General features: G+C 42.4%; 1 protein-coding gene across 1 annotated transcript in view; it reads left to right on the top strand.

The window, feature by feature from the left end:
* The window catches only part of ADGRG4 (adhesion G protein-coupled receptor G4), a 118527-nt gene that overhangs the window by 64490 nt on the left and 29433 nt on the right, over positions 1-24604 (top strand). The window contains 8 exon segments of the mRNA XM_028094135.2: positions 1212-1299; positions 3138-3297; positions 4677-4708; positions 4710-4811; positions 6504-6622; positions 14935-15151; positions 16146-16308; positions 22219-22353. Of these exon segments, the coding sequence (XP_027949936.1) occupies positions 1212-1299; positions 3138-3297; positions 4677-4708; positions 4710-4811; positions 6504-6622; positions 14935-15151; positions 16146-16308; positions 22219-22353 (1016 nt within the window).

The raw sequence follows: 24604 nt of genomic DNA, 5'->3' as shown, positions 1-24604 counted from the left end.
CCTGTAGTAAGTAATTTTTCAAAATGAATCTGCTTGTGACTCCTCCAATACCTGAGTAGATGTAAGTAAAATAGTGCTTCTACCCAAGTGTACACCAGGCAAAGCTCAACTGTGGTCATTGAGGGTCAAATTACATTTTTTTTTTTTGGCATCTGCACAAGAACCCCGTAAGAAAACCATCCTCTGCTTTTCTCAAGTCCCTGTGGGGCAGTTTTTTGGAAGCACATTTTGTGGGCTATGGGAGTGTGGAATGACTTGGGGGTTGTAAATGGCAAATGGAATTTCTTGGTTGTAGACATCTTAGAAAGAAGCCTGGTTCTTCCAGGAATGACACAATTTTTGCAAGACTGGCAGTCACATAATAAATCCACACTTTATCTGTATAGATTTGAAATCAGGGTGTGACAAAATGATCTCCCATCATCCTCGCCCCAATACGCCGTCCTTATTCCAGTGCCTCCAAGCATTACCATGTTAGACTCTGAAAGGATCAGTAAGCACAGACCTTGTAAGGTATTTAAACATGAGAGAACTATTTTGATTATACAAAGTACAATCAAGCCTACAGTGCCTTCCAAATTATCTGCCATCATTTAAAATGCTTTCTGTAAAGAGCTGAGTCTGAATTTCTTAATTTAATACATTATAGATAACATGACACAAGTAAAATTCCTCTCAAATAATAGGTGTAAAGAGCCTTTTGGTGACAATGTGGTCCCCAGAATCAGGCTGCCTGCATTAGAATCCCTGTTCTTCTACTTCCTGACTGGGAGACCTTGGGCAACCTAATGAAACTCTCTGTGCCTCAGTTTCCTCATCTGTAGAATAGGGATGCCAATATTACCCTTCCTCATAGGGCTGTTGGAAAGATGGAATGGGATGATTAGTAAATGCTCGATAGTGTTTACTATTGTCATCACCCCGTTAGGGTCCAGATCCAGAAGGCTCAGATTCTGCTCCCACTTCTGTGACTCGTCAGCTGTGTGACACTGGGCAGATCATTTAACTTCTCTGAGACTTAGCATCTTTGTCTAGGAAATGGGGTGATAAGCCCTGCATTGCCCACACTACAGGGGTGAAGTGAGGACTAGATGCGTTGACTTTTTTGAGGGTGATTTGCAAATGGCAACAAGTTACATAAATGTAAAGCATAATTATGATTGCTGTTGTTGACAATAAGCCCTGTGCTCAAATGTGATGTTTGTTTAAAGATTTCAGTGATGATGTACTTTTGTTTTGCATTATTTTGGAACAGAGAGAAGGGCAAGGAATGGCTACAATTTCCCATGTACCGTCCAGGTAGGAGCTGAGTTTATTCATAGCTGGTACATTTAGTTCTGATTTTCCTTCCATTTAATTCTGTATTTGCAGCCTGTCGGTCAGAGTTGTCAGAAGGAGATCAAAGTACCCGGTGGTTATTTTACCGATGCTGTAATTGGGCTCTTGCCTTCATGAAATAAGTTGTTTCAGTTGGTCATGGTGCAGCCTAGCAGCCTGCCTCCTGCCTCTTTGTAGTGAAGAGAAAATGGGGTCCAAAGTGGTCATAATTTGGGGATGGGGGAATAAAGTGTTTGTTGTCGTCAAAAAAGTCCAGGAAATACTGAGCAGGGAAGTGGAAAAACAACATGGAAAGCTGCCTTGGTCCTGTTCAGACGCATGGTCCAGCCGCTTCTGGAACACTGTTGATGCAACTCAGAGAGGCTCATGGGGAGGTCACTGACATGTTCAGGGTGCTAAGAGTAAAGAGTCTGTTGCAGCAAAGGGAGAGGTTTAAAAAAAGAGGAGTCCTCTTTAGATTGGCAAAATGAGAGCTGGGAAGAGATGGGCTCCATGTGGAAGGGCAGGGCAAGCAGGGACTCCACCGACTGTGGATCCGTGGAGGGGGAGGCATGGCTTAGATTGGACAAAGAGAAAGTTTGAGTTAGCACAGGCACATCTAACTGGGATACCAGTCAACAGCTTTAGGAAACGTGGGAAATGTGTGCTTCAAAAAGATGTATTGGCAAATAGAAATGGGGAAAAAGTCTAGGTAAGCTTGTGACTCTTTTTTTTTTTTAATGATTTTATTTATTTGAGAGAGAAAGAGAGCATGAGCAGGGGAAGAGGGGCAGAGGGAGAGGGAGAAGCAGACTCCCCGCTCACGGGGAGCTGGCCACGGGGCTCGATCCCAGGATCATGAGCTGAGCCAGTCAGCCGCTTAACCAAATGAACCACCCAGGTTGCCGCTAAGCTTAAAGATGCTCTGTAATGGAATAGCAGAGAAAAGCGGAACGTCTGAGGACCTTGCTCCAGTGGTTGAGGTCAAGCACAGCCCTGTTCTTTGGCAATGTGTCTTTTAGTGGACAGAATACTCTAGGGATGTACTAGGTATTCGTGACCTTGGCTAAGTCTCAGCTCCCTCATCTGTGGAATGGGGACCATAATAGCTCTACTCAGGAGGCTACAAATGTTAGCTACTCTCACTACCATTATCTCCATTATTATTCTATTATAGAAATAGGCCTTCTGCTGAACACATCTTTAGAAACTAATTAAGCATGTGCCATTTGCCTTCTTGCAGTAATGATGGATAAATTGGAGACCAGAGGATAAAAGGTTTTCTCCGAAGTAATAAATCCTGAGTACTCCGTCTTCTCTATTAATTAGTACAACTCCTAGAGAATGCATGGCTAGTTCATTTTATTTTATTTTATTTTATTTTTTAAAGATTTATTTATTTATTTGAGGGGGAGGGGCAGAGGGATTGAGCAGACTCCTCACTGAGTACGGAGAGAGTCAGGGATTGATCCTGCAACCCTGAGATCGTGACCAGAGCCAAAACCAAGAGTTGGATGCTTAACTGCTTAACCGACTGAGCCACCCAGGCGCCCCTAGTTGATTTTAATATAATGCAACTGTTGCTGACTGTTCTTTTGAAAATGGGTTTTGAGTTGTTTGTTTTGCACAGGAGAGCATTTATTAGAAGATTCCAATATGCTGTCTCCCATCATGTCTTAGGATTTGCCCGTTGATAGATGTAAAATGTTTGTTATCTATGGACTCCCAATTAAGTCATCTGTGTAGAATTTCAGCACCACGGGCAGGTTGCGCTCTGTTGACATAACTGCAACGGCATTCTTTTTTGCTCTGCTTTTTAGCTATGTTTGTCAGACCATCCTAAAGGCCAGCTCTTCCTTAGCAGCCACCGAATTGGTTAGCAGGATCAAAAGTAAAATACGTGGCAACCTCACCCATGGAAACTTCACCAAAGGTCAACTGACGTTATTAGTAAAATCTGAACACGTTGCGGTGAAAAAAACTAGGTAATTGGGGGGAGGGGTATTCCATACACATTCATTCCCCTTATTAGAGAGCTCATAATGCATACACAGTCAGACATCCTGAGTTCTGGGGGGAGAGGAGTCGTCTTCATGTTCCTTTCCACATCCTCAGCGCTCCCTTGCCCTGACAACCTTCCTACCAGTAAGAGCTTATGAAAAACACAGAGGGGTTACCAGAGACCATGGGCCAGCTCTGGATATCAGCAGGGGCGAGTCCGTCAGCAGAGTGGGAGGATTGTCTCTCTTGCATAAATACCCAGAGGCCTGGGGAGCTTCCTTATTCCACGCAATAACTGCCCGATAGATGCTTGCTAATTTATTGATTGATATAGCCAGGCTATTCATCTGGGAAAGTGATCTGAGAACAGTCCAGAATTTCTCTCAAGGGCATCTCTTTCCTTTAATGGTAAAGAGAAAGGCTCTTGGACCACCACTCCACGTCCTTGCCATGGCTGCCAGTGGACTGCGGTGAAAACATCAGGCTAAGCCAGATAACACACGGAGGCAGTAGAACACACAGTCCTTGGCAACGAACTGATCAGGTAGCAGAGGGCAGGCTGTGATTGCAAGCGACAGTGAAATGGGAGGCAGAGAAGTGTAGAAGCCACAGGCAGAGCCCACCGTGCAAATGGCGCTGATGGCTATCCTCAGAGGAAGCTGGGATTCTCCCGGCCCTCTGCTTCTCCCGGCTACTCTGCCCACATGTGAAGGAAAGATATCCGGAATCAGGGTCACAAACCCAGTGGGTGGTCAGTAGAAACCGGGAACTTATCACACACACTCAGCCCAGGTCACTTCTCCCTTAATGTGACCACACTTGGCGGCAAAACTTTGCCCTTGGCACCACCAGCAGAGCAGAGCTCCCGTGTTTCATCCTGGTAATGGCAGATACATTGAGTTTACTAAAATCAAATCCACCCCAGAGTCCGTTAGGAAGGGAGGAACCATCCAGAAGGAGAAGTCAGCCTTTGGTTTCCTGTCACTGACAGTGGGGGTACCTCAGAAGGAGGGCACTTGGCAGGGGAGGACTTCTGATTTTTTTGTGTATGGCTTGAACTTTTTTCATTGCAAATGTAACATTTTTTTTTAAACCAAGACCAAAAAAAAAAAAAACTGTTCTGTCAACTTGTGCTTTTAATGAAAAGGATTAAATGTGAGTTTTTCCCGGGAGGCTTACTTAAAAAAAAAAAAAGGACAGCATTTCATGTATTTTCAGTGAAGCCTGATTTAAAATGGCCTGGGAGAAAAAGTTTTTATTTGCTGGTGTTTACGTGTAGGGTAATAATGATGGGTCATAATGGATGTTCATGACACTTGTAAGTGCCTTTTACCCCTTCAAATGCATACGTTTTCTCCATAGAGCCAGGAAGGTGCAAAGCCCAGGGAACAGTCTAAATACAAAGGGACCTATAAGGGGCTCTTAACCAACCCTACTGAGACAGCCCAAACTAGGTGCATAAAAAACAGGCATGGAAATGCTACTAGGATCTGGTACGTATTGGCCAAGTTCTAATTGTCAGTTCAGAGACTCAAAGATCCTCTTAATTGGGGCCATGTTTCCGTCATTTGACTGAGCAGCCCTCCCACCCCCACCCCCTCTACCTTTCTTTCACCCTTTGGATCTACATAAGCCATGCACAGGCAACATAAGAGCATTCTAGAAAAATGTTCAAGAAGACAAAGGAGAAAAAGTCACCCATAATCCCACCACCGCTGCTTTTAGGTTGGAGTGTTTTTCATCTCCCTGTTCCCTGTGTGCCTTTAAGTTTTATGTAGTTTTATGTCGTGGTAATCACCGTCCTCATCTCAATAATGTGATTTACCTTTTCACTCAATAGTTGATCAAACATTTTCCATGTTTTATGTTCTTCTTCTTAATGACCATTTCGAAAAATTGCCTCAGAAGCTACCTCGTTGATGGGCCATAATAATTTACTAAATCACCCTTCTATTGTTGCCTTATCATTTTCCTTCTTTAAATCATCAGTCCCTCTTCTCTGACTCTCTGCTGTTAATGGTTTATGCCATTAACTTAAGTAGGCAGACCAGAAGGGCAGCAGGTTTTGACAGAGGCTTAAAAGCTCTCTGTTGGAAGGCAACATCTTGGACTGGGTCCTACTCTCTTCGTACATCTAATCAGTCAGCAAATCATGCTGGTTTTGTGACCACAATCAAAGCTCGTATGTACCCCTTCCTTTCCATCCTCACCGCCACAACCCCGGTGCAGACCCTTACTATCATTCCTTGTCTACTATTAGAGCAGTCTCCTCGCCTTCCCTGACTCTGGTTCCACATTGCCTCAGGTATTAAGTCTAAACTCCTAAACACGGTGCTCAAGACCCACAGGCTCCCTTTTTACCATGTGTGCCGGCCAAAAAGAGCCATTTGCTGTTGTGGGCTCCAGTGGGTGCCTCCCTATGTCTTGTTCTCCACCTGTGCTATTTGCTCTGCTTCGCGGTGGGGGGGCTTTCTACATCTCTGTCCTTTAAGCATCCGGCTCAGCTCAAAAGTTGCAAATAAGTTCTTGCTTGGTGGTTTGATAGATTCGGTTTTGTTGGTACAGTTTTTCATCTCATGTCTTGCCTCACAGATGTAGTTACATGTACAGACTCGAACCACCAAGTTACAACAGGCTCCTCCAGGGACTGGACCCCGCCTACTTGCCTGCACCATCTGTCAGCAGTCCTGGGTGCTCGATCAATGTGCGAGCTCATTTGAAATGAACTGGATTGAATTGGATGAGGCATAGGGGAGGGTGGATGATGAAGGCTGATGAGCTACAGAGGGTGCTATGCTCATTGCCTTCATCACCAAATGATGTGCGGAACTAGGGACCGCATTCTTACCAGGGGTAAGAAGGGAAAGTGAGGGTAAGCAGCCATGTCCAGAGGGGCAACATCTCCGCCTCAACTCTTGCTCCGCTGAGGATCGCCACGCTTCATCTCAGACTCTCTTGCCTTTTTACACCTCCTGCATGGGGACCCTACATTCCCTTGTTCCCCAAGAGCAAAGTGTTCTTCCACGGGGCTCCCACCTTTTGCTATCTCAGCCCAGAGGCTGGGAGTGGGCCGAGGGGAGGCATGCCAGAGCTATACCGTGTTCCTTCTTTGTTTGCTCTAAGACTTTTTCTGGACTCATCCTCCAATAAGAAAGCTTTTTGTCCCTCCCTCCTCTCTTTTTCAGCTCAATCAGTATCCACCCTGGCAAATCTCAGTGGGGAAAACCAAAGTTGAAACAATGCAAAGTGCTTCAAGGATTTCCTGATAAGATTATGGATCTTGCTAACATTACTATCAGTGATGGTAAGACTGTTCTGTACTCATTAATGACATAATGGAACCTCGGTTAGTTTGTCTGCTTGACCTGAGATGAGAGGGTACAGGCAAGCTTCACGTAGGAAAATCTACCTTACAGTGATCCAATTTCAGAAACTAAGGAGTTAATGTTGGTAGAGGTGGGAGTGGGGCATGCTAAGTTGGGACCGTCAGTGTTTTTTTGCTTTCTAGTGTTTTTTATTTTATAATTTTTGGCTAATTATTATTTTTCATTTCATTTTATTTTTTTAAGATTTTATTGATATATTTGAGAGAGAGAGAGAGAGAGAACGAGCAGGGGGAATGGCAGAGGGAGAGGGAGAAGCAGGCTCCCCTGCAGGGAGCCTGACTTGGGGCTCGATCCCAAGACCCTGGGATTATGACCTAAGCTGAAGGCAGAGGCTTAACCCACTGGACCACCCAGGTGTCCCATTATTTTTCATTTTAAAACAGTTTTAATAGGGGGGGGGTGCCGGGGTTAGTTAGTTAAAAAGTCTGACTCTTGGTTTCGCCTCAGGTCATGATCTCAGGGTTGTGGGATCGAGCCCTGTGTCGGGCTCTGCGTTCAGCTCAGAGTCTGCTGGAGGTTCTCTCCCTCTCCCTCGGCCACTCTCCTGCTCTCTCTTCTCTCTCTCTCTCTCTCTCTCAAGTAAGTAAATAAATAAATAAATAAAATCTTAAAAAAAACCAAAACAGTTTTAATAGGTCATTCTTCACATAGTTCAATGTTGCAAAAACAAAAAGGAAATACAGTGAAACATCTTCCCACTGCTCACCCCAGCCATTCAGTAAATATCCACAGAGGTATTTCATGTATCTATGCGGAAATTTACAGACACACACACCATACATATACATATACATATACGAACGCATATACATGTATATTCTCCCTCCCTCTTAGTACACAAAGTGGAGCATGCTATCCATGCTGCTCTGCACCTTGCTTTTTTCTTTTAACAATATATTGCAGAAATTATCCTTTTAGTATATGAAGAGCTTCTTCATGCTTTTTATCACTGCATTATATTATACTGCATGGACATGCCACAATTTATTTCTTTAACCTATTTCCTGTGGGTGGGCATTTAAGTTGTTAATAACATTTTATTTTTACAAAACTGCTGTAATAGATTCTGTACATATGTCATTTTGTATAAGTGGGGTATACTTGAAGCATAAATTCCTAAAAGTAGAATTGCCGGGTCGGTCATACTTTTGATGGTGTCAAAATGCTCTCTCTAATGCTTGCTTGCACTAGTTCATACTCCCACTTGCAAGGTAGGAAAGCACCTGTCTCAGGGTACCTTCATCAACACAGCATGCTATCAGACTTTTGTGATAAGCAGAAATTGATATCTCGTGGTTTAAAAAGTTTCTTATGAAGTTATTCACATATCATAACATTTTACCCATTTACTGGGTATAATTCCATGGTTTTTAGTATGTTCACTAGATTGTGCAAAAGTCACCACTAATTCCAGAACATTTTGATCTCTCCAAAGAGAAGCCCCATACACATTAGCAGGCACTCTCATCCCCCCCACCTCCCCTCAGCCCTTGGAAACCTCTAATCTACTTTCTTCTTTTAATTTTATTTTATTGTAGTAAGAACATTTAACATGAGATCCATCCTCTTGAAAAATTTTTAAAGTACAATGTTGTATGGCTGACCTCCAGAACTTACTCATCTTGCTTAACTGAAACTTTATGCCTGTTGATTAGCAACTCCCCATTTCCCCTCCCCCAGCCCCCGGCAAGCACCATTCTTCTCTGTGCTTTTGTGAGTTCCACTATGTTAGATTCCCCGTATAAGTGAGATCATGCAGTATTTGTCTTTCTGTGTCTGGCTTATTTCACTTAGCATAATGTTCTCCAGGTTTACCCATGTTATTGCAAATGGCAGGATTTCCTTCTTTTTGAAGGTGAATAATATTCCAGTGTGTATGTATGTGTGTGACATTTTCTTTATCTCTAGTTGGACACTTACGTTATTTCCGTATCTTGACTATTGTGAATAATGTAATGAACATGTGCGTGCAGGTATCTCTTTGAGATAGTGATTTTAGTTTCTTTGGATATACATACACATGTGAGATTGCTGGATCATACAATACTTCTCTTTTTAATTTGTGAGGAACCTCCATACTGTCTTCCACAATGGCTGCACCAATTTACATTCCCACCCACAGTGTACCAGGGTATCATTTTCTCCACACCCTTGACAACACTTTGTTACCTCTTGATTTCTGATAATAGCCATCCTGACAGTTGTGAAGTGATATCTCACTGTGGTTTTGATTTCCATTTCCCTGATGATTATTGGTATTGAGTACCTTTTCATATATCTGTTGGTCTTTTTTATGTCTTCTGAGAAATGTCTATTTGAGTCCTTGGTCCATTTTTAAATCAGGTTACCTGTTTGTTCACTATTGAGTAAGACTTTTTTTTTTTTGAGTAAGAGAAATTCTTAAAAAAAATTTTTTTTAAGTAAGCTCCATGCCCTATGTGGGGCTTGAACTCATGACCCAGAGATCAAGAGTTGCATGCTATACTGACTGAGCCAGCCAGGCGCCCCATGAGTTATAGAAATTCTTTGTATATTTTGGAGATTAACTCCTTATCAAATATATGGTTTGCAAATATTTTCTCCCATTTAGTAAGTTGTCTTTTCACTCTGTTGATTGATTGATTATCTCGCTTGTTGTGAGAAACTTTTTACTTGATGGAGTCCCACTTGTTTATTTTTGTTTCTGTCCCCTGTGCTTTTGGTGTCATATCCATGAAATCATTGCCAAGATCAATGTCATGAAGATTTTCTGTCATGTTCTCTTCTAAGAATTTTTGATTTTCAGGTCTTGCATTTAAGTATTGAATAATTTTGAGTTGATTTTTGTGTAAGGTGTAACAGGAGGGCCAATTTCATTCTTTTGCATGTGAATTTTCAGTTTTCCCAACACCGTTTATGGACGAGATTATCCTTTTCCCATTGTGTGTTCTTTGCACTCTTATTGAAGATCAGTTGATGGTATATGTGTGGATTTGTTCCTGGGCTCTCTATTCTGTTCCATTGTTTTTTTTTTTTTAAGATTTTATTTTTTTTGAGACAGAGAGAGAGAGAGAGCACAAGCAGAGAGAGAGGCAGGCAGAGGAAGAAGCAGGCTCCTTGCTAAGCAAGGAGCCCTATGTGGGACTCAGTCCCAGGACCCTGGGATCATGACCTGAGCCGAAGGCAGCCACTTAACAGACTGAGCCACCCAGGCGTCCCTGTTTCATTGGTTTAAGTCTGTCTTTATACCAGTACCATGCTGTTTTGATTACTGTAGCTTTGTATTATATTTTGATATCAAGATGTGTGATGTCTTTGTTCTGCTTTCTCAAGATTGATTTGGCTATTTGGTTTGTGTGTGTGTGTGTGTGTGTGTGTGTGTGTGGTTCCACATGAATTTTAGATGCTTTTTCTATTTCTGTAAAAGATACCATTAGCTAGACTAGTTTGGTAAACTCTATTGTCCCTGCAGTGTACATCTTCTGATTCTTCTCGTTAGAAGATGCAGCCTTGGTCTTGTACCCATTCTCCCTGACTACCAAGGATGACTGTGGTTCTAGCTAGGTTCTCTCGGTTTCTTTCTCCGATCTCCCTGCTGAGCTTCTGGATGGCGTGCCTCTCTCTCAGGATCACACCCAGCTGTTAGCCTCCTAATTGCTAGCTGATGGCTCTGTTGTTTTTTGACAAAACCCTGGGGCATAAATTGCTCCATAGTCTGATCCCATTATAGTCCATCCCCTTGGCAGGGGCAGTGTATTGCCAGTCTTTGAGGCTTTCTCCCACCCTTCTCTGTGAAAAAAATATCTGTCCCATGGGGCAAGAGCTTGGGAGACGGTGGGGTGATGAATGTGTCCTTCACAAGGTGCTTCACCAGGGTTTTCCCTATGGAGCAGGGGCTGTGTTTGAATTTGAGGGGAAGGGGGACTTGCTGCTGGCACTCAGCTGCGACCACTGCCCAGTAGGGATCTTCCACAGACGCGAGCCAGAAATATGGGAACTTCCAAGGTCCCCTGGCTCTCAAGTCCACTCAGAATAGTTCTTCTACCCCAGGGACCTGGGGGAGGTGGTAACTACCACGCAGCTGCCTAGCCCAACAGAGCAATTTTCCCACAAGGCAGAGCTCTGGGAGATGGGTGCATTTCCTAGCCCAAATGCCATGGCCTCCCACTGTACTGACCAAGTGTCCATAGATTTTGTTGATTAAATGCATCTCAGTTGGTTGGAAGATCAACCTCCAGAGACTTTGAGTGGTTGTTTTTGCTAATTTTGACAAGTGTAAAAGAGGTTGCTCTTGGTGAACTTTTCCCCAACCCCTCCTTACAGCGCTATTCTTGAAGTCCTGCCCTTCTTTATCGGTGTTTTGAAAGCATGCCTAAGTTTCCCTCATCAACTCTCAGTCTATACATACCTTGTTAGGTGTAGCTCTACCATGAGAAGCTCCCCCCCCATGATAACTAGTTGGAAACTGAGGCACAGGACAGCCAGGGAATTGCCTTGAGGCAGTGAACTCCTCAGACTTGTCTTCCTTGCAGAAGATGGAAATTTGAGATCCTTGCCAAGGAATATCTAGAAGAATTAGAAAAGTAAGCATGGCTCTGATGGTTTCTAGGTCCAAAATCATGAGTCACTATGGAGGGTTGCAGCTTGAAGCAAGCAGGCAGTGAGTTAGAGAGGTCTGTGTTTCATGCTGACCTCCCTCCTCTGAGCGACACATTTTTCTTAGACACGATAATAGAATTTTCTCCTTAGGAGAAAAAGTTAAACAACCATAACAATAAGAAAAGCATTGCACCGAGTTAGGATTTTTAGAAAATTAAGTGTCAGAAGTCACTTTATGAGAAAAAAAAATCTGCAGAGGATGAGAACAGTTGCATGGTGGCTTTAATGTATATAACTGAAAATAAATTATCAAATTTATTAGCTTCGGAGGAATGCTTCTCCTTGTAAGTTAGGAGCTTAATGAAAAATGAGTACAATGTAAGGGAAAGAAAATGCATTCACTTTGAAACAATTTTTCTTTAGCCTTCAATCTTGCTGACAAGCATTAGATATCTTGGTTGGAGAAAAACTTGTCAGTTCCCCAGTTAAATGCTCATTTCACGTAACTCCTTAATATCGCAGAGTTCAAAAAGGTACCCTTATTTCAAAGGTCTGTGGGTTCTTTGCTTTGCCCTGTCTTTGTAACCTCCAAAATACTGAAGATGCATCACACTCTAATGAAGTTGGCTGGAACTTTTCACAAAGCTGTCTCCTGGGTGTGTCCATCTCGCTGCCTGGGCAGGATCGTGCATGGTGGAGAGAGAACAATATAATTCCCAGGATGTCAGGGAGAAGGACTGCAAAGCACAGCTCTTCCAACCCCCAAACTGTAGGGAAAAGGGACAAAGCACAGATGCTGTAGTAGAAAGTGATATCAAAGAACACTAGCTTCGGAATCAAACAGGCCTGGATTAAAATCTGGGTTAGAACCCCCGTGTCGCAAATTCTTAATCTGTATAAAGGGAATAATGTTAGTACCCGTCACACAGGGCTATCGTGACAGTTAAATTGAAGAATATATGTATAATGCCTTGTGGTACCTTGTCTCCAAAATGCCCACCACCGATTCATTCCCTCCTTGTCTATTAGAAGTTGAATCAGGGCTGCCTTGTGACTACCTAGCCCAGTAGAATTTGGCAGTGGTGACGCTGTGCCAATCGTGGGACTAACTTTTAAGGGGACTAGAAATTTCTGCTTCCATTCTCTTGTATGATCTCAGAACCCAGACAGCATGCTATAAGAAGCCTGGAAAATGTTTAACCACCAGTTCTGCCAAAAAAGGTAATTTTGTCACACTTGCTGATTTCCTTGGTGTAATCCTCCCCTGATGGCTGAATACAAACTACAACATGCAATTACTGAACATGGAGTTGGTAAGAGATACACAGATACTGTAGATATAAATAATCACCAAAGCATAGATTACTAAAATGTAGCAAACTCATTAGGAAGTGATGAGTCTTGGGTATCACCATTGTTTTTAATATAGCTTATTTAATTAAAAGTTGATGTAATTTAATTTTTGATAATGGCTGTGTTTAATAACCAGCTCATAAAATTCCTGAAAATTTAAGAATTCATTCTGACAAGTCGATACCAGCTGGCTCCAGTTATACCACAGGCTGCGTCCAGCATACCACTGAGCCTAAGCCACTGGGAAAGGCCATGTGTCGGGAACAGCCTCAACTGACCCCCAGAGGACAAGAGCCCCAACTGACTGGTCCGTGGGCATCAACTGCCAGCCATGTGAGTGAGCCATCTCGGACTTCCAGCCCAGTCGGGTCTTCAGATGACTCCAGTCCCAGCTGCCATCTGAGCGCAACTGCGTGAGAGACCCTAAATCAGAACCGCTCAGCGGAAACTGGTCAACACACAGAACCATGAGGGATAATAATGAATTCTTGTTCGAAGTCGTTACGTTTGGGGGTAGTTTGTTATGCAGCTGTAGACAACACCAATACTGGCTCATAGAAATTGCTCAGTCAATAACAGATATGATTATTGTTTTGATGGCTGCAATTACTGGCAGATTAATTGAAACTCTTTCAAGCAATGGGAGATCTATTTATTTTACAACGAAGAAGGGAGGATTCCTTTTACTGCTTTGGCTCGAGGACGTAGAATTTTTACACAATGCGTGTAATTTGTCCTGAGTTTGACTTAAAAACCATATAACTCTAGTTGAAAAGTCTACAATTACTTTCCACAATATAGTCTCCCATTGGCCTATTGTTTACTTTCCTCCTGCGACAGCAGGGACTCTGCAGGAAGCAAAGTCACACCACCGAGGCCCAAAGAATGACTCCAGGTAGGCCTCTCTGGCTATCCCATTTACAGCAAAGCCTGAAAATTTAATAAGAACGATAGAAAGATTGGTGAATGAGAGCACTATATTTTTCTTCCATCCCCTGTCTTATTGTTTTCTCAGTTTCTTTAACTGACCAGAAGATAGATGTCACAAGGACAAAATATTAATTTAGAAATAATTACAACCTTGTTCAACCTCCCCCTTTCTTCTACCTCAGTTCCTAGGTAGGCCATGGTTGGGCAGATTGAAGTAATGGTGAAGGGGGGGGGGAATTGAGAGAATCTCAGTTAAGATTGCTTAATTTACATTGACAAGGGCAGAGAGTTGTTTGCAGAGAGAGAGAGGGAGAAAGAGAGAGAGAGAGAGAGAGAGAGGATGATGTTTATGGGAATTTATTTTGTTTTCCCAAACAGACTTGGTTATTTGTAATGTAACCCAGGTTAAGTTACGAATATAATCTCTCTCTGGACTTTTTCTCAATGGATTGTATTTCTCGATTATTGTCCATTATATTTCGGTTACTGGACTTAAATGTGAGTGCTTTAAGCTAGGAGAGCACCACAAGGAACTTAGCTTTATATGGGTCATATTGAACTAAAATCTAATTTGTGTTGTATTTGTTTAACAAATACTGGCATTATGGTTATGACAAACAGAGGTCTTTTGTTTTAGAGATGCATACTGAAGTATTTATAGATAAAATGGTATGTCTGGGATTTGCTTTAAAATAATCTGGGGTTGGGGGAAAGTGGGTGAGAGTGTAGATAAAATAAGATTAGCTCTTCATTGACACTTGTTGAAGCTAGGTGATTCATGAGGTACATGGGGATTCATTATACTATTCTTTCTACTTTTGTGCATGTTTGAAAATTTCCATAATAAAAAGTGAAGAAAAAAGTGGGCGAGTTAATATCTATTGTTCTTACTCTCTCTCTAAAAAAAAAAATCTAAATGAAATTGCTCTTTATTATATGTGGTCCATATTTGCTTTTTTTCTGTGATTGCTGGTTCTTGACAGAAAATATCATCACCACCCTTGATTATGAAAACACAGACTGAGTGTTTGCTGATATTTTAGTACAGGTGGGATCTACTTAACTCAATCCAATACTCAAAAGTCTTAACTTAATTAGAATCTAATTGCAAGATAATCTTAGGTGACAAAAAGGTTTCCCTGGTGTATTTTAAAAAGGATTTAATGAATAAAAACTTGACTTATGTGCTATTTTCTGGGACTCCGCCTATTGTAGAAACTGAGGTCCAGCCTTTTTTTTTTATTGTAAATTTTGCTGCCTGGGTAGATATTTGCATTTGACTGCCTCTACTTTTTAAAGGGAAGGAAGCAGACCAGCATGGCCCCAGACTAAATAATGCAGGTTTTCCATTTCAATTTTCTTTCCCCAGAGAATGTGGATGATGTTGCAGAGCACGTTTTAAATTTAATAAATGCATCCCCCACTCTGGATGAAGAAGAAACAAAGATTATTGTTTCTTAAGTATCTGATATTTCACAATGTGATGAGATAAGTATGAATCTAACCCAGATTATATTACAAATAATCAATGCTGTTTTGGGAAAACAAAATAATTCAGCCTCTGATCTGCATGAAGTGAGAAATGAGTAAGTCCTAATGCTTTGGTAAAATAAGTTATTTCATAAAACTTTATAATATTTGTTATTCATTCCTTTGCATACAGTCCCAAATTGTCAAGGTCGGGTGGCTACGCATTGGAAAGCTGAGTTAGTACGGTGCAATGCGGTCGTCCCACACGAATCCCAATTGTGAAAGAATACATTGCAAAATTCTAATTCAACATTAATCATAGCAGCATTTCAAGTAAATAGTTGCCCCAAACCAAACCTCCACTCTATTTTCCCTGTCCCGAGTGCTCCCCCAATATCTATAAAATGCATCTGCCCAGTGTTCAAGCAAAAAGCTTTAGGAATAATACTAGTTACCTCCCTCTACCTCACAGCCAACCAGTAATCAAGTCTTGTAGGAGGCACCGGATGTGAGGTTTTTAATCCCTGAAATATTCCTCGAACCCATCTACTTGTGTCCATCCCCACCATCACCACCACCCTAGCCCCAGCCTCATACCTCTCCGCTGACCTTCTACAGTAACTTCCTAACTGGGATCCCCGCGTCTGCACTTTCTTCTCTATGGTCTTTCTTCTACATGGCAGCCAGAAGGATCTTTGCATGCACAAAGTAGATCATGTCATTCTCTTGCTTTTAAAACCCCTCGGTGGTTTTCTGGTACACGTAGAATAAAATCCAAATTTCTTGGCTTATGAGGCCATGCAGCATCTGGCTTTACATACAATAATGTCATTTAATCTTGAGAACCACCTTGCGAGAGAGGAATGCTAGGATTACCTCTGGCTTGCAGGTGAGTAAACAGGAGCTCGACCACGTTATTGTTAGACGTTAGAGGAACTAAGACTTAAACCTGAGCCTGTCTGACTCCAAAGCCAGCACTCTGATTTACTAATCCCTTAAACAATATAAAGACAGTGATTAAAACTGAACGAAAAGTCTTACATTGAGGAAATCTCAGGAGGAGAACGGGCCTTATATTCAAGTGGTAGGAATACTCTTCTCTCCTTGCAGAATTCTGAGGACAATCGAGCGTGCTGGTCACAAGATGGAGTTTTCTGGGAGGACAGCAAATCTGATGGCAGACAGGCTGGCGTTGGCCGTCCTGCAGGTGGACCACACATTTGAAGGCGTGACCTTCGGCATTCGCTCCTATGAAGAAGGTGCAGACCTTGAGGTGAGTCCAGCTCGGGGAACTGAGAACAGATCAGGCAAGTCTTCATTCACTTACTCCTTGGGAGAGAGGGGGGATACTTTTTAAAGGTTTTAGTCTTCAGAGGACCTTATGAAAATACAAATATCCCAGTGAACGATTCATATAGAACCCTCAGTAGCCTAACACCTCGGTTGGAATGGTGTCTGTGAGGTGGGCAATGATACCACCTTTGGCCCTGTGGCCCGAAATCATCTCACGTGTTACCTTATTATTAGCTACCATTTCCGGATGTTGGGGCACTGAGCTACTGTCTGTACAGATAAGGAAACAGAGCAGTTGAATAACTTGCTCAAGGACACACAGCCTAATGGCAGAGCCAGCGTTCAAACTTATGTCTGTCTGGCTTTAAAGTCTGGGCCCTTTCCATCACACCACAATACCCCAGCCTTTGGCAGGCCACAGGCCGCCAACCCCTGCAGAAGACAATTTGGGAGGGGCACCATTTTTTTTTTTAATTTACTGTTTAAAAAAATTATAAAATTTCCATATGGGGAAATGCACAAATTCTAAGTATATATTTTCTGAATTCTAACAGATGTGTACATCTGTGTAACTCAAACCCCCATCAAGACATAGACTATTACTGTCACCCCTAAAATTCCCCTCCTGCCCCTTCCTAGTCAATCCCCACAACTATGACCTCCCCTGGCAACCACTGTTCTGATATTTTGCCACCATAGTTTTGCCTGTTCTAGAACTTTATATAAATGGAATCATAAAATATGTACTGTCTTATATAAGACTGCTTACATGTAGCATTCTTTTGTTTCTATAGTTCATCCTTTTTATTACTGAATAATATTCCATTGTATGGATATACCAAAGATCGTGTGTCTAGTCTCCTGTTGATGGACATTGGGATTGTTTCTGGTCATTGGCTATTATGAACGATAAATACTGCATTGAACATTCATGTAAAAGTCTCTGTGTGGACATATGTTTTCATATATCTTGAGTAAATACCTAGGAAAGGGATTGCTGGCTCATAAGATGTAAGTTTAAATTTGTAAGAACCTAACATGCTGTTTTCCAAAGTGGATCATGGAGTGATTTTTCGTTTTTTTTTTAAATCGACGTATAGGGCGCCTGGGTGGCTCAGTGGGTTAAGCGTCTGCCTTCAGCTCAGGTCTTGATCCCAGGGTCCTGGGATCGAGTCCCACATCGGGCTCCTTACTCAGCGGGGAGCCTGCTTCTCCCTCTCCCTCTGCTGCTCCCCCTGCTTGTGCTCTCTCTGACAAATAAATAAATAAAATCTTAAAAAAAATAAAAGTATAGTTGACACACAATGCTACATTAGTTTGATTTTTCATTTTTTAAAGATTTTATTTATTTATTTGACAGAGAGAGACACAGCCAGAGAGGGAACACAAGCAGGGGGAGTGGGAGAGGGAGAAGCAGGCTTCCCGCCGAGCAGGGAGCCCTATGCGGGGCTCGATCCCAGGACCCAGGGATCATGACGTGAGCCGAAGGCAGGCGCTTAACGACTGAGCCACCCAGGCGCCCCTCATTTTTGTATTGACCATTTGGGAATCTTCTTTGGTGATGCATCTGTTAAAATCTTTCGCCCACTTTTAAATTGGGTTGTTTGTCTTCTTAGTAAGTTGTAAGTATTTTTTATATATCCTGGATACAAGGCATTTATCAGATATATGCTTTGAAAATATTTTCTCTGTGGCTTGCCTATTCATTTCCTCAGTGGTGTCTTTTTCTTTCTTGAGAGAGAGAGAGAGAGAGAGAGTGAGTTGGGGGGCAGGCGAAGGGAGAGGGAGAGAATCTCAAGCAGACTCTGTGCTGCGTGCGGAGCCCAATGTGGGGCTCAACCTCATGACCCTGTGATCATGACCTGAAATGAAATCAAGAGTTGGATGCTTAACTGACTGAGCCACCCAGGTGCCCCCTTAGTGGTGTCTACTGATGAGCATAAATTTTACCTTTGATGAGGTATAATTTATCAGTTCTTTCTTTTATAAACAACCTGTGACTTGTCTAAGAAATCTTTGCCTACCAGCAGGTGATGAAGATATTCGATGCTTTCCTTTCAAAGATCTATGGTTTTAGCTTTAATGGGTAGGACTATAAACCTAATTGAATTAAATTTTGTGTATGGTGTGAGGAGGTATGGTGTAGCATATGCTTTGGAGTTCATTTTGTTCCATCTAGATACTCACTTACTCCAGCACCATTTATTGAGACTTTTCTTTCCCCCTTGGCTTGCTTTGGCATCTTGGACAAAAAAATCAATCATGCAGATGTAGGTCTATTTCTGAACTTTCTATTCTGTTCCATTAATTTTCTTATAGATGCGTACACCATGATCACACTGTCTTGATTCCTCCAGTCTTGAAGTCAGGTAGTGTGAGTCCTTCAACTTTGTTCTTTCTCAATATAGCTTTGGTTATTCTAGGCCTTTCCCGTGTCCATAGGAATTTTCAAACATGCTTATCAATTTGTACAAAAAAGAAATGTGTTGAAAGTGATTGGGATTGAGTTGAAGCTATTGATTAATTTTGGGAGAACTGATTTCTTAGTAATATTAAGTCTTCTCATCCAGGAACATTTACTCAGGTAGACTGTAATTTCCCTTAGCAGTGTTTTGTACTTTGTTTATTTATTAATTTATTTATTATTTTAAGTTTTTATTTTCATTCAGTTAACATATGGTATTATATTAGTTTCAGGTGTACAATATAGTGATTCAACACTTCCATACATCACCCTGTGCTCATCACAAGTGTACTTACTCCTAGGTGATAAATAGAGATAGATATAGACTATCAAGTTTATTTTTATATACTTGCAGCAAATAATTGGAAAATTAAATTTAAAAAATTCCATTTGCAACAGCATGAGAAAACATAAAATATTTAGGAATAAATTTATTTACTTAAACCCAGCATGGAGCCAAATATGGGGCTTGAATTCATCACAGTGAAATCGAGACCTGAGCCGAGATCAAGCGTTGGACACTTAACTGACTGAACCACCCAGGTGTCCCTTTGTTTTGTAGTGTTAAGCAGAATAGTATCACCATGTTTTGAAGTTTTAAGTGGAGTAATATCACATGTCTTTTTGTCAAGATTTTTGGATGTTGCCCCATAGGTCCCTGGGGTTATGTTAATGTTTTTAATCATTTTACTATTTATTTTTCTGATAGTGTAATTCCTACCGATTTCTCTTCAAGCTGACTGACATCTGTCATCTTCATGTTACTCTTGGACTGACTCAGTGCAATTTAAAAATTTTTGATATTGTATTTTTGGTTCTAGAATTTCCATTTTGTCCTTTTTCTGCCTGCTTCTCTGCTGTTATTTCCTCTTTTTGCTTTAATTGCAAGCATATTTTCTTTTAAATACCTGAGCATAATTACACTAGCTGCTTAAAAATCTTTGTCTGCTGACTCCAATATCTGGGTCATCTGCAGGTTGATCTCCACTGATTGTCATTTCACTTCAAAATGGGTCACACTCATTCTTCCTTCACGCATGGGATAAGTTTGGATTATGTCCTGGATGTTGTTGATGTTATGTTGTGGAAATTCTGGATTCCACTATATTCTTCGGAAGACTATTGACTTTTGTTATGCCAGGCAAGTGACTCTCTTAGATGGCAGCTTAAATCTCAGGTAAGTTCCTTTATCCTTAGTTGGAGTCTGTCTTGTACATTGATGGTTCAGAGGCCAGGCAGAGTTTATACTCAGAATTTTGTCTCCTACTGATGGGGTGCCTGGGTGGTTCAGTAGGTTAATTGTCTGACTTCAGCTCAAGTCAATATTCTTGGGTCCTGGGATCCAGCCCAGCAGGGGTCCCTGCCGGGTGTGTGCGTGGGGTCTGCTTGTCTGCCCCTCCCCGACCCCTCCCTCTGCCCCTCCCCCAGCCCTCCCTCCGTCCCTCTCCCACACACTTTCTCTCTCAAATAAATAAATCTTTAAAAAAAAAAAAGAATTTTGGCTTCTCCTCTCTAGCTTTCTCCTTCCCACAATTCCCTGTTCCTCCCCCCTCCACCCCCGCAGACTTTCCCGTGACAGGCTATGGTCACCCTGACCTTTGTTTTACGGTTCTTCATGCCACTAAGACTGCAGGTTTTCTGTCAGAATTTTGAGTGTTCTTCACATTAGTTTCACCTTGCCATCAGGTTAAGGGCTGTAAAAACAAGTAACTCACCTTGTAATGTTAACCTTTTTCCACGTGTTGACTCTGGTCCAGAATCGGCCTGCTTTTGTTCCTTTTCCAGTGCCTTCGAGTTGCGGTTGGTTTGTATAGTTGTCACATGCAGGAGGGTCAAGTCCCTTCTGAGCTCCTCAGCAATGTTGGAGGCAGCTGGTGACTGCCCATTGTATTTTGGTTACATATGGGGTTTTCTTTTTTTTTTTTAAGATTTTATTTATTTATTTGACAGAGAGACACAGCGAGAGAGGGAACACAAGCAGGGGGAGTGGGAGAGGGAGAAGCAGGCTTCCCGCGGAGCAGGGAGCCGGATGCGGGGCTCGATCCCAGGACCCTGAGGTCATGACCTGAGCTGAAGGCAGATGCTTAACAACTGAGCCACCCAGGTGCCCCCATATGGAGTTTTCTATTATAGACTCTGGGGGAGAAGCAAGTCCACCAACCCCAATCACATTCTTGGTACCAAACTGCTTACATGTTAAAGCTAAATCAGAACTTCTCTGGGCCACCCAGGTGGCTCAGTTGGTTAAGCATCTGCCTTCGGCTCAGGTCATGATCCCAGGGTCCTGGGATGGAGCCCCACATCGGGCTCCCTGCTCAGCTGAGAGCCTGCTTCTCCCTCTGCCTCTGCCCCTCCCCCTGCTTGTGCATACTCTCTCTCTCTCTCTCTGACAAATAAATAAAATCTTAAAAAAAATCAGAACTTCTGCATGGTACTTAGCAGAGTTTATTTATGCTGGCAGAAGAGTCGTGACTTTGGGGTTCACAAATAATTTTTGAAAATATTATAAACTCTCATGTCCCCTACCTCTACAGCTAGCTAGATAGTAGTTCCTTGATTGGCCACATGGATAATGGAGAAAATGGAGGCCCAAATTGCACATATCTTTGTTCAACTACAACCCAGCTGTGTGACCCTAGACAAGTCACTTAACCTCTCTGAGCTGCCATTTCCTGATATCATCATACAACATACATTTCAGAGCTGATAGAAGGGCATGTAAGCGTGCCCATATACCCTGTTTTGCCTGGAAGAGTCCAGGTTTACAACTGTGGTCCCAGTTTACTGGTAAAGTCCCCTGTCATTCTCAAAAATGTTCTAATACTTATAAAGTACTATTACCAATCAAATCAGCAAATTTTCCTACTAGTGAGCCTCTAGCAGAATTCCCAAGGCCTTATTGCCTCACTTCCCTGCCTTACTTTTCAACAAAAGCATTGCCCAATAAAATATGGAGCAATGTCTAATGCTACTGTATTGGTTTTTTGTTCCATTTTTTTTTTCCTCTCAGAACTATATGGGTAAAGAGGGGTCTACTTTCAAAGACTGGTCTTTATTTCCAAGAATCAGGGCAAATCGCCTGATTCATCATTCCCCTTTCCACCTCTATGCATACCTAGGTGCATGTAGGCCAGAGATAAGTTTGGGAAGAAAAAGTTGTGTGTGTGTGTGTGTGTGTGTGTATGTGTGTATGTGTGTACGTGTGTGTGCACCCTGGTCATATCTGGCCCTGTGATCCGAGTGTATGTGTGGCTGTGTGTGTGTGTGTGTGTGTGTGTACATGTGTGTGTATGTATATGTGCAGTTCTCACCCTCCAGCCTTACAGCAGGATGGTCTGGAGGTTGCAGCTGGTGCTGGGGTGAGAAAGGGGGATTTGGGCTCATGGGTGATGATTCCAGTTTCCATTTCCCACCTTGTCTTGGCAGATTTACCTGGATGAGGTCCCTCTGGGAAGGATTTTGGCTTCCGTATACTTGCCTAAATCACTGAGGGAGAGAATTCCTCCTAGCAACTTACAGACCATCTTGTTTAATTTTTTTGGCCAAACTTCACTCTTTAAGGTAAGTTCTTGCCTCTGGAAACTGTCATGAGCTGACATATGGTGACTCATTGTAATTATGAGCTCTTGCTATTTTCATGATGTTCTGTTTATTTTAGAATATGCTCTGATTTATTCTGCAAGTCTCCTGGCACAACCCCTGGTCCTCAACATGAATCAACGTCTTCTTTAATGATGTTCCCCAGTTTTTAATTTTCACAGCTTCTCCGCTTTGCAAGGGACCTTAAGGATCATATGGTGACCAAACAGAGGCCTCAAGATGTTTTAAAACCAAAAGAGGACAGCGAGTCCTCCTGATGAGTGTGGTTTCAACTTGTTCATGCTTTCCTCCCAAATCTCCCCTGGCTCCTCAAAGCCTCCACGCCCATTCTTTTGGGCCAATTCATTTGAAGCTGAGCGGTGTCCAGTAGGACACTTGCCCTCGAGTATTTGTTGCTCCTTCCCACCGCTTCCACAGAACCTTCTCTGAGGGCTCCAGTCCTTACCCATTATTAAAACCCAGAGGCAGTATGATGTGGTGGTTATGGGCATGGATCTGGGGCCGGTCTGGCTGAATTTAAAGCCGGCTAGGCCATAGTCTACCTGCGGGACCTTGGGCAGGTCCCCCAACCTCCACGGGCCTTAGTTTGCTCCGACGTAGACTAGGATGGTAGTAGTGCCTCACTGGGCTGTTAAGGATTAAAGGAGTTAATATATATAAAGTGCTTAGAACACTGCCTAGCACGTCATAAACACCAGGTAGCTATTTGCGTTGCTATTATTATTTGCCTCTTTGGGGGCTCTGCCTAATAAAAGGTTCATTCATTTGGCCCACTCCATCTCATCTAGCTGTTGGAAAGACAGCTGTCAGAGCTACAGCATGAAATGGTTGATGATCACTATTAATTGTTCAGGTTCACACTTTATTACCTCATTTGCTAATGAGAAACCTTGACTCAAAGAGTCCTATGGTCTGAATGTTTGTGTCCCCCAGAATTCATGCACTGACATCCTAACCCCCAAGATGATGCTATTAGGAGATGAAGCCTTTGGGAGGGGATGAGGTCATGAGGGTGGAGCCGTCATAATGGGATGAGTGCCCTTGTGCAAGAGGCCCCAGAGAGCTTGCTTGACCCTTCCTCCATGTGAGGATGCAGCAAGAAGCTGTCAGCTCTGAATCGGAAAGCAAGCCTTCACCAGAACCTGACCATGTAGGTACCCTGATCTTGGAATTCCAACCTCCAGAGCTGTGACAAAGAAGTTTCTGTTATTTAGAAGCCACTCAATCTGATATTTTGTTCTAACAGCTCGAACGGACTAAGACAAAGAGGCTAAGTGATTTTGCTCAAGGTCACACAGCTAAGAAGTGGCATAACTAGTAATCAAATCCAGGCTGTCTGACTCCAAAGTTCAAGTATTTCAGAGATCCATACGTTAACACCCCTGTGTATTTTCATTTTCTAGAGAGGCTATCCAAAGGAATGAATTTATAATGGTTAAATATTCACAGAATTATTGCAGGGAGATTGCACTGGGCCAACTAAAATATACCACATACCAACTCAAATATAACACATTGTCTCCAGTTATACCTGTAGGATGTTCTGTTCTCCTGGAATTCTCTAGTGGCTCCCCTTTCTGTCTTTGTACATTCTATTTATTCCTGTGGGTTCAGCTCAAATCCCACCCAGAAAGCCTGCGTGGAGTTCATGAGCCCCTGCTTTCCTCCCCACCCCATGCTTGCCTTCTTGTCTTCCATACCCATCTAGTCACTAGTCTGGTTTCCCTAAGTGGATTGTGGTGGATGTCGTGGGTCAAACATGTTTTATTTTCATGGCATCTGGCACAGGGCTAGGTACCTAACATGTTTTCAGTGGATATGTATTTATTAAGCCTTGTTTTTAAATGGAAGAAAAAAAGTTGGCAAGACCTGGGACAAGACAGTTAATGAACAAAAATTTTAATAAAAACGAAGAATGTGGTTCATAGCACTCTGACCCTTTTGGTTAACTTGAAATTTCTGTTATCATCTGACATACCATTATTTTTGTCTTAATTTCTCTGCTTTCTTGAGAGGGCTGTGCCTGTTGCATAGACTAAAAGATAAACTTATTTTGCATAGATTTCACACCTAATAAGTAATTTTTATTCACTAACATCTTCCACTGGAGGGGATTAAAGATCTTTGCCAAAATTAGCCTACGGACGTCATAGTGCCAGATAATGGATTAGAAGTAGCCTGACATCACATTCAGAACTGGAAGGGCCCTTGT

The sequence above is a fragment of the Eumetopias jubatus genome, unplaced genomic scaffold (assembly GCF_037043125.1).
Source record: "Eumetopias jubatus isolate StellerSeaLion01/CBP00866 unplaced genomic scaffold, mEumJub1_p1.0 scaffold_11, whole genome shotgun sequence".
Classification (NCBI taxonomy): Eukaryota; Metazoa; Chordata; class Mammalia; order Carnivora; family Otariidae; genus Eumetopias; species Eumetopias jubatus.
This window is presented reverse-complemented; position numbering and strand designations above follow the sequence as displayed.